Raw genomic sequence first — 10,493 nt, 5'->3', positions numbered from 1 at the left:
ATATCTGCAGGATGGACAATGTTGGGAAGTAGCCCAAGTTCAGCACACACTCCAGCACCACCCTATAGCTTCCAAACTTCAGCCACTTCTGAAGGATCAACAACCCTGCCAAGCAGCCCAGTTTCAGCATCTGAAAGCTCCCAAAGCACAGTTCCAATGGAGGCATCTCCAGGATTCCCCAGCAGCCCTGCTTCAGCTCACACAACAGAGCCAGCAGACACCGCCCCAGCCACTGTCCTAACTGAAGGATCCACGGCCTTCCAGCCCAGCCTTGGTTCAGCCCACACGACCCAGCTAGCTGACAGCTCCCAGACCACACCTGGGCCTGAAGGATCTACCACCTTGCCAAGCAGCCCAGGGTCAGAACGCACCACAGGGGCACCTGGCAGCAGCCACAGCACAGCCCCACGTGATGCATCAACAACCATGCCAAGCAGCTCAGGGGTGCCACACACCACACTGCCCACTGGTACTTCCCAAGCCACAGTTGAGGGGTTAACTAGCACCACGGGAAGCCCAGCTGCAGTGAGCACAGCCTCGTTCCCTGAGAGCCCCCAGTCCACTGTCTTAACTGGAGCATCCACGGCCTCCCCCAGTGGCCCTGTGTCTGCCCTCACTTCACTGCCATCTGGGAGCTCCCAGCCCACGGGGACAGTTAAGGCACCTACAGCCTCACCAAGCAGTTCAGGGTCAGCACGCACAGCAGCACCGTCTGACAGCCCCCAAACCACATTGGTGTCTGAAGGATCTACACCTTTCCCAGGCAGCCCAAGTTCAACACCCACAACAATGTCACCTGACAGCTCCCAAACCTCAGTCCTGAAAGATGCTTCTACAACCTTGCCAAGCAGCTCCTATTCAGCACCCGTGACAGTTACGTCTGATAGCTCCCAAGACACTGCTGTTTCTGAAGGACCAAGTGTGTTCCCAAACAGCCCAGGGTCAGCACCCACAAGAGTGACGTCTCCCAGCTCACAAACCTCTATTCCAACTAGAGAATCTACCAGGTTTCCAAGCAGCCCTGCTTCAGCACACACAGCAGAGCCAGCAGACAGCTCTCAGACCACAGTCCAGACCGAAGGACAGACCAGCCTCCAGACCAGCCCTGAAGCAGCTCACTCAACAGCACCAGCAGACGCCTCCCCAGTCACAGTCCTTCCAGAAGGATCCACAGCCTCCCAGAAAAGCCCTGCTTCAGCTCACTCTAGACCACCCTTGGATGTCTCCCAAACCTCCGTGTCAGTTGAAGGATCTACAGACTTGCCGAGCATCCCAGGTTCTGACCACACCACGGTGCCATCTTATACATCCCAAACCACGGTCTCGACTGAAAGATGGACAGCCTTCCCCAGCAGCCCAGGTTCAGGATACACGACGGCACCACCTCGCAGCTCTGGAACCACGGTCCTCCATGCCACCTCTTGGAGTTCTTTCTCAATGTCCTCCTTCTCAGCAGTCTCTAATACTTCTGTTCCTACAAGTTCTCCTCGTTTTTCTTCTCCTCACTCTACTTCATCCCCAGCCACCGTATTCCCAACCAATTCCACTGCTGGTCCTGCATTCACCAGCAGCCACACCACTTCCATGACCACCAGCTCTTCCTCTTTGCCACCAGGTGCGTCTCTGTGTGTGTCATCTGTGTGTCCCGTGCTCTGATCACCTGTTCCTGTTGTCATTTTCCACTTTTCCCGCTCTCTCTGGCCACCATGCCTGTCACCCTCATTGGTAGCTGGTGTCCTTCTGGGGTTCTCAGGGCTCTTCTTTGTCTATTTCTTGTTTCCTTGCTCTTAGCCTGTCTCCTCTTTCCCTACTTATCTGGGGACAGGGTGGGACCTGGAGGTCCTCAGTGGCTGCAGGATCACCTGGTCCTATCTTTCTCTTTAATGTAATGCCTGCGTGCTGAGACCTGGCTGGGAGCCAGTGTTTCTGCTCCTCGGGCTTCCTTGATGACCTACAGGAATTCTGTCCCTCCACAGTGGATTGCTACAACGGTGGACATTGGAATGGAAAAGAATGCGTCTGTCCCCAAGGCTACTTTGGTTACCAGTGCCAGACCCTCCTGTATTCCTTCCCCATAGGTAATGACCTCTGAGACCTACAGATCCTTCCAGGCCCCTTAGCGCTTAAAATAAGATGGTAGTGTTGGAAGTACTGGCCATGTCCTTGCTGGGCAGGCAGAGGCCATGATGAGACTTGTCCAGGCTACAGCTCGGGTAGGACATGAACCTTCCGCCACCATCTTTAAGGGCCTTTTCACTAGTTCTCCCATTCCATCAGGGGGTTTCTGTCTCCCACCTTCCTGGAGTCTTCCACTTAATTCCCCCCTGGGTCTCAATCCTGGCCACGAACTTCTCATGGGATTGGGAGACCAGGGACAGAAGTCTCAGTGACCCCACCTGACTCTTGATTTTCCCATCCTCTGGTCCTAACCCACTTGGTTCACTGCCATGAGACCCAGAGGCGGAGAATTTACCAGTCCCCAGAGGTACCCGGGGAGGTTGTTCTCTCATGCACGGTGTGGCCTGTCCCCCACAGAAGTCCCAGACGTCCTCAATGCCACCGTAACGGTGATAGTGAAAGTGATTCACAGGAACTTCACAAATGACCTGAATAACACATCCTCCCAGGCGTACCAGAACTTCACAGAACTTTTCAAGCAGGAGGTAAGAGCAGGGGCCCAGGGGTGCAGGGCAGGGGGACTCTCCCGTGCTCTGCAGCTCATGGGCCTCTCTGTCTCCCAAGTCTCAACAGGGGACCCTCTGATAGCCTCCACCCAGGAACCCCACCCACCCTGCCCGGGTCTGGCAGAGTGGGCTTCCTGTGCCTTTCTGTCCTCTCTCCTGTGGGCCCCGCAGGAGAGAGCCTGGGGCTACCAGGACATGGGGGCGTGGCCTCTGCACTCTGGGGCCCTGCGTGATCTCAGCAGTTTCTTTCAGATGAACAAAATCTACATGGGGAAGGACCTTTCTGAATACAGAGAAGTGATCATCAGGAAATTGCTGTAAGTATGTTGGGGGGCAGGTTTATACACTGTGGGGAGCCCCTCTCTCTAGCCCTACTGTCCTACCTCCTCCATCATGAATGGTTAGCATGTCCAGCCCCGGCTGGGCCACACCTGAGGAGTCCATGCCTCCATTCATCCACCACGTGATTCATTCTTTTGTTAGCTCTTTCATTACTTGTTCATTGATTCTTGATTAATTATCCATTGACACTTGATCCTTCATTCACTCAACAAACTTTTATTAAAAGCCAGCCCTGTGCTAGATGGCAGGAGCGCATGAGTCCCAGTTTCCTGGAGCTCAGAGTGGCATAGTGGCTGTGCAGTCTGGAGAGAGGTGGGGTCAGGGACCCTTGGGGTGCCACCGGGGGGGTGGTCCTGAAAGCAAGCCTGGGGAGATAGGAGGATTCTTCCTGGGAGATGGGGCGACTAAGTCAAACCTTGAGGGATGAGGGAGAGCGAGGCAGGGCCAGGACAGGGAGGGGGAGAGAGGGACAGCCAAGGGCAGAGACCAGAATGAGGAGTCCAGAGTTGAGAGAGAGGGGGGAAGATTCCAGGAACGTAAAGGTGCTCAAGTCGGCTGGCGGCCTGGGGAAGAGCAGGCGCATTGGGACGAGGTGGGCGACCTGGCGGGTGCCAGGTTAGTTAGACCTGAGGCGTCTACAGGTCCAGCAGTGATGGGGAGTATCTGACTTTCAGGGCAGACTGCTCAGGGTGGAGAACGGGTGCCCAGGGTCTAAACTGGAGGTGAAGGTGGTAAAGATCAGAGAGGTGACAGTCAGGAGAAAAGGGGTTCAGTGGGAAAGGTCATGGGAGGCAGGACCAGCCCCAGAGGATGACGGGTGTCTGTTATTGGGGGTGGAAGAGGAACCGATGAGGATCGGCCACGATTCTGGGATGCTGGGGTGTGGGGTGCTCTGTGCTGGGACAAGGAGAAGAACAGAGAGGAAGTCAGACTGTGGTGTGGCTGTGTCCAGGTTCGAGTGCCCAAGCCCAGCCACGGGCTGATGGGGACTGAACTCTGAAGAGCCCTGATGGAAACACAGTCTCCGGGGCTGGCTTTGAACTCTCGATCCTCTTGCCTCAGCCTCCTGAGTCACTGGGATTTCAGGTGTGCACCACAGCCTTCAGTTTTATTTTTAGTCTTAATTTACCCTTTGTTGGTGCATTATCATGATACATAATAGTGTGATTCCTTATACCACAGTCATAACATAATTTGATCAATCTGCTGGGTGGCGCCTGCCTATAATCCCAGTGACTCAGGAGGCTGAGGCAGGAGGATTGCAAGTCTGAGGTCAGCCTCGGCAATTTAGCGAGGCCTTAAATAACACAGTGAGAAACTGTCTCAAAATAAATAAATAAATACATAAAAAAGGCTGAGAATGTGGCTCAGTTGCAAAGGCCTCTGGGTTCTGTTTCTAGAAAAAAAAAAATCATATTATTAATCTCATTCCCCAGTACATTTCCTTTGTGATCCCTCCTCCCTTCCCTCATCCACTTGCTCTACTCCTACCAACCTCCCTTTCATTATTATGATTATGATTATTATTATTATTATTATGATTATTTTAATCAGTGCATTATCATCACATACATAGGCAGGCTCCCAGTGGTGCGTTTGTACATGGACATTTATGATCTGGTGATCTTGCTGTCCAGGCCCTCTGCTCCCCTCCCCCATCTCCTTCTCTTCTCCATCAGTCTCCTTCTATTTTCATGAGATCTACCCCCTCTCTTTTCATCCCTCCCCCAACCCCCCGCCCCTAGCCAGCTTCCACATAGGCGTCTCTGGGTTCACAGAGATGGATTCCCCCCGTGGACATCACAGTGGCTGCTGCTCTTTCTGGACCTTACCTGCTCTTGTTCCACTGTCTCCTCGATGGTTAGCCGCTCAACAGAGGAACTCTCTTCTTCCCTGTCTCTGGGGCTACTTTGTCCCCAGTTTCTCCTCCTGCTTCTCGGGGGGCCCCCCCTTGCTGGGTGGGTGGGTGACATCGGGGACCTGAGGAAACAACTCCTCATTCCAGCAACGGCAGCATCGTGGTGGAAAGTGACGTGGTCCTGGAGACCAACTATACCTCAGAGTTTCGGACACACTTCCAGAACCTCAAAAGTATCGTGAAGGCCAAGATCACGAATGCAACCAGAGAGATCCAGAACGATGTTCTCAAGTGTCAAAGTAGGCTCCCCCAAAACTCCTCGGCACCGGTGGTAAAGGGGGTCTCGGGCTCGGCCTCCTGCTCCCCAACTCCCGAAGCCTCATGTAGAGAACTCTAGAACCCAGGTCCGGGGACCTCCCCTGACCCCCAACCTCCTTCTTGCCTTCATCACCCTCAATGGCCCCCCTTAAGCTGTCCACAGGCCCCGTTGCATATCTGGGGATGGGCCACCACCCCTCTGGTGCTGATCCAGCGAGGAAGGTGTGGTAGAGATTGGGGAGCCCTGGCTACACCCGTGGAGGTGGAGGGAAGCATTTCTCTTAGTTTTCTTCTCCCTCGTCCCTGGCAGATTCCATACTGTGTTACAACTCAGAGGCCACTAAGGTGGTAGAGGATGTGAAGTTGGGCTACGACCCCCAGGGTGAGCATCTCGGGTGGACAGAAGGGGGTGGGGTGTGGGCAGTGAGCCTGGAGTCGGAGGGGAGCTGTAGCCAGGCTGACACCCACTGCCCGCCCCTCACCTCCAGAGCAATGCGCCCGGGGAGCTGCCCAGGGCTATGGCCAATTCTACTACGTGGATGAACTGGATGGAAGGCTGGCCTGCGTGACCAAGTGCACCCCAGGGACAAGGTCGCAACTCAACTGTAACCAGGGCGAGTGCCAGCTGCAGCAGAGTGGCCCCCGCTGCCTGTGAGCACCCACCCTCTCCTGGTGGAAAGGCCCTCCCCACCCTTGTCCGCTCCCATGGGTCAGGTGGAGGTGGCCAAGCTTGGAAGCCACCTTCTCCTTCCTCCTCTCCATGTCTTCTCCCTCTACCTGGGTCTGCCATTGCCCCTCACTCCCATGAGAGTCAAGGATGGGCACACTGTGGAGTCGGGCATCTGTGGCCAAGCCATCCCCTTCCTCGTAAAGCTCAGCCGGTCAACTTCCCCCTCTCTCTCTGTCTACCTGTCTCTGTGACTGTCACTTATGTTATCTCGCTGTGGTACCATTATCACTTTCAGCTGTGGCCTAGACTTAAGTTCCCAAGACCATAAATTAAAGTATAAAATCTAAAACAAGATAACAAGCGCATCAGATGCCAGCTACTTGGAGATTAGATGGGTAAACCTCACTGCCTGGGCCAACTTGCCCAGCTCCCTGGGATCCCTCTGAGCCCGAGTCTTCAGAATTCCTGTTCTGCTGGCCCTGAGTCCCTGACCTTTAGGAGTCGGGCTTTCTGGGTACCCAGTCTCTGTCTCCAGCTTTGGAATTGATGTTTGCTTTGGAGATTAGCCCTCCTTGACCAGAGGGATGCCTGTGGACTGGTTTGAGTTTGTGTGTGTCCCCAGGTGCCCGAACACGAACACACACTGGTACTGGGGAGAGACCTGTGAGTTGAGCCTCAGCAAGAATCTCGTGTATGGGATAGTGGCTGCTGTGGTGGCGGTGATGCTGATCGTAGTGGTCATCCTGACCATCTTCCTTGGTCGATCCCAGAGGAAACTGCACAGGTGAGCTGTGGGGACGGCACAGTGGGCCCAGAGAGAGGAGACAGAAGGAGAGAAGAAGAGACCCTGGGCAGCCAGGGTCCTGAGGCTCTGTTCCATTCAGCCAGACAAAGAGGCCAGCGGAGGCCAGACGGGGTGCAGGGCCCCTTCCAGCCCAGGGCCTTTGGATACATCTGTTAGGCCAAGAAATGGAAACAAAAACTTAAGCCCTGGAGTTAGATTGTGCAATGAGATCATTTGTGGTTTATTTTATCACCTGGCCGGCTCCTGAGCAACTTAGCTGTACTGGTTAGCTGGGAACGAGCCAGCTCGGTCCTGCTTTCCCAGCTATAAATAGAATAAGACACGTGTGCAAAGACTGAGGTGAAATACTGGGTGCAGCACCTGGCCCCAGGTCTGTAGCTGGAAGGATCCACCCTGACCCTATTGCAATGTCCCCATCACAGAGTCAAGGAACTGAGGGGACTGAGGGGCACCCAGCAAGCCCAGCCAGGACCCTCAGAGGGTGGGGAGGTCATGATGAACTTCTTCATTCACTGCAGGGCCCTCCCTGACTCAGGGCTGTGGCCGTGACAGTCCCCTAGGGGAAGCCCAGGGGTAGGGCCTGGCGAGCCCCCTCCTTGGCCTCCCCGCTGCTCACCACACTTCTGTTAACAGGCAAGAGTACGATCCTTCTCAGGAGTGGCAGAGAGAAGGCATCCCTGGCACCTTCCAAAACACAGACATCTGGGAAGGTACCTGTCACCAGGGCACGGGGCGGGCGAACCTGGAGGGAGCGCCTCGGTGACCCTCTGTCTTCTCAGCTTCTCCCTATCGGATTGCTGGGTCCTGCACCGCCACCCTCCCCCTCCTGGCCTTTGCACATGCTGGAGCACCATCTAGAACATTCCCACTCTGCAGGCCCCGATCCCAGTCTGTTTCCAGGATCTGGTTTAGACACTGACCCCTCCAGGAAGACTCCTTGTCCTTCAGCCAACTCTGGCTCCAGAGTCGCTCAGGAAGCCCCTCGTGCCATGTCTGCCCCTGTCCCTGCCTCCATGGCCTCTCCCCCAAGAGTGTGGCTGGCCTCTGCCTTGCCCTGCCCCTGAGCAAGCCCAGCCTCCCGGGCTTCCCAGTTCTTTCTGACGCCCCACGCTCTGTCCTGCGCACAGTGGAGCGGAGGGTGCTGAGAGCCGGCCTCCGCCCCCAAAGAGCACCTGGCAATGGTATCAGACATGCACTGCACCAAGCGAGATGGCAGGGTGGTGCCCAGCCCGTGACTGGAACACCGAGGAGGCCTGGCCCAGCCTGGGTGGGGGTCAGAAAAGGCTTCTGAGGAGGTGCCACCTGAGTTGAGTGTGATTCTCCAAGCAGTGGGTCAGAGGTGGACTTCCTGCTCCCAGAAGAGTCCCATTAAGACAGGGAAAGGGCTGGGGGAGCGTCTGCCCCACACAAGGAAGGGGACAACCCAGCATTCCTGGCCAAGCTGAGCTCTTCCTGTTGTGGTTACTGTTGCTATGGGTGGGGCAGGTTGGGGACACCTGCTGAGTCAGGTGGCTGCCTCCTGTTCCAATCTATAATCTCATTACATGGTACCATGGTGCACCAGGCCCCTGGCCGTGGCCCCCACTTCCTGGGCTATGACATTTGACCCCTGTCATGTGATGGTGGGCTGCTGCTCAGCTTGCCTTCTGTCCCTAGGTCCTGCTGGGCCAGCTACCCAGGCAAGCTCCAAACGCCCCAAGACCCCATCAGAGGGCTGAATGGGGGAGGATTCTCTTTCTTTTTTTGGAAACTACCCCCTGTGTCACCCAGCCCCTCCCTGATCCCCTCTCACTTCACACCTCTCCCTACAGGCAAGAACCTGAAGGAGGACAAATTTGGCCTTGAGAATGGCTACAGCCACTTCCGACCCTCCCTGGAGAAGGTGGACCCCACCACAGAGGTGACTCAGATAAGCTTGTCCCAGCCCCGGAGTTTCCCCAGCCCTGGGGCTGCCCCTGGACATCACCTGTCCCTTCTCTCCACCAGCTCCACATTCAGAAGCCAGAAGTGGTGACAACGGCTCTGTGAGGGACATGGCTCCCACCCTCCATCCAGATTTGGACAACAGAGAGAGGCCCACCGCAGGCAACCCTGGGTAGTCAGGAGCAAGCCGAGGCCAGGCCCTGCAGATCTGCTCAGGGGTGGCGGACTCACCAGTGGTCCCTTGCCCTGGGCCATGAAGAGGCAGCGGGGGCCAGGAGCCCTCACCCCTCTGTCCAGGAGCCCCAAGGTTCCCAGATACCCTGCCGTCTGGTTTGCTCTTGGGTGATTCCTCGGTCTGGAATTTGCCTCTAATAAAAGCAACTCTTAAAGTGCAGAGTGACGTCAGAGCTTTCCTCCCCCCTCTGCCCCCACCCTCCGTGGGGCTGGCTGCAGGCCTGGGTCTGAGGGGTGGTGTGGAGTGATGGTGGGGGAGGCGGGGCAGGGAGACAATCCTCCCAGGTCAGGGGTCCTTTCCTGTATCCAGATATGAACCTCTCACCTGCTCTAGCTGGGGCAGGGCCAGGCCTGCCTCTGCCTGAGGACAAGCTCAGGGTCAGTTTCTGGGGACCTCAGGCCCAAGGAGTGAGGGGTGGGAGCCCCCAGAAGGCCAAGGAGTGAGCAGTTGGCTCTGTTCACCTGAGGATTTGGTGGGTCACTCCGGATGGCCACAGGGGGAAGCCATGTTTACCTTTGAACATATATCCCAAGGACCCCTGGCCATCCCAGGGTTGGGCCTGGCCTGAGTCTGGCCAGGAACTGTACCCTATGTCCTGCTGGAGCATCCACGGGGTAAAGAAGGCCTTTAGGAATGTGATGTCCTTGTCAGGGGCTGGGGGCGAACCCAGAGTGTCTTCCTCTCCTGCTCAGGCCTAGTCCCTTGGGTCATTTCACCTCTCTCCTCTCTCCTGAGGGGCAGGGGGTCTTCTCAATTCTCCCTGGGTACCTCAGCTCCCCTTGTGCTGCCCCTCTAGTGGTGATAAATCTGATTGCCTGCGTGCCTATGCGCTGCCCGTCCAGGGAGGGGTTCTCCTCCCTTTGCCCTTTGGCCCTGCACCCCCAGTCATGAGGGAAGATCCTTGGATTAACTCAGGTTTGGATTGGCCCCAAGATTTTCAGTCTCGGAGCTCAAAGGTCTCCGGGCCCTTTTTATTTGTGGGGTTCCCCGGGTGCAATTCATTTTGCCAGCTTCCACAAGGGGTGAAGGGCAGACGCAATACTCCGTGTTCCGATGCCGAGGCTGGCAACTGCGCTGCTCTGCCTGGTCCTCGCCCACTGGCACCTGCCCCATCACGCTGCTGCTGAGCAGGGTGAGTAACGTTGACAATGCTGTCCCCACAAGCCTGCTCCTGGACCTGCCCACCCCAGGGCCCAGGTGAGAGGCGCCCTCCACCCAGGGCACAGCCTTATGCCCCCTGGACTCCCCTCCTCTCCCAGAAACCTTTCTGGTAAGTACGGGACCTTGGAGCCTGCTTTGGGTTGGCCTCTCTGAGCCTGCTACCTCCCAGCAGGTGAGTTCAAAACACCTGCTTGTTGATCTGGCAGCTTCAAGGATCTAACGGAACATGCCAGACACAATGCCTGGCACAAGACAGATGCTCCATCAGGAGCCTGTCTACACTCTGTGAATGTCCCTGTCCCACTCCCTCTCACCTCCCATGCCTGCACCAAACACCCCAGGGTCTTCCTTTTTGGTACCAGGATTGAACTGGGGTGCTTAACCCCTGAGCCACATTCCTAGCCCTTTTTATGTTTTATTTAGAGACAGGGTCTCACTAAGTTGCTTTGGGTCTTGCTGACTTGCTGAGGCTGGCTTTGAACTCACAATCCTCCTGC

General features: G+C 56.2%; 1 protein-coding gene across 1 annotated transcript; it reads left to right on the top strand.

The window, feature by feature from the left end:
• The first annotated feature begins 1,706 nt into the window (after positions 1–1,706).
• On the top strand, positions 1,707–8,726 carry Muc12 (mucin 12, cell surface associated). The gene is made up of 11 exons (XM_077105994.1): positions 1,707–1,725; positions 1,977–2,078; positions 2,536–2,663; positions 2,937–3,001; positions 5,032–5,183; positions 5,513–5,584; positions 5,691–5,853; positions 6,495–6,656; positions 7,311–7,387; positions 8,489–8,577; positions 8,664–8,726. Exons 1-11 carry the CDS (start codon positions 1,707–1,709, stop codon positions 8,703–8,705), a joined length of 1,071 nt encoding a protein of 356 aa, XP_076962109.1. The 3' UTR covers positions 8,706–8,726.
• The last annotated feature ends 1,767 nt before the right edge of the window (positions 8,727–10,493 follow it).

Source organism: Callospermophilus lateralis, chromosome 19 (assembly GCF_048772815.1).
Source record: "Callospermophilus lateralis isolate mCalLat2 chromosome 19, mCalLat2.hap1, whole genome shotgun sequence".
Lineage (NCBI taxonomy): Eukaryota > Metazoa > Chordata > Mammalia > Rodentia > Sciuridae > Callospermophilus > Callospermophilus lateralis.
Note: the sequence above shows the minus strand (reverse complement) of the source record. Positions and strands in the feature narration are given on the sequence as shown.

Excerpts from the sequence above, each read along its gene's own strand:
- Muc12 (XM_077105994.1), top strand. Across the intron at positions 5,585-5,690 it reads GTTGGGCTACGACCCCCAGG|AGCAATGCGCCCGGGGAGCT; the intron begins GTGAGCATCTCG and ends CCTCACCTCCAG. Across the intron at positions 6,657-7,310 it reads TCCCAGAGGAAACTGCACAG|GCAAGAGTACGATCCTTCTC; the intron begins GTGAGCTGTGGG and ends TTCTGTTAACAG.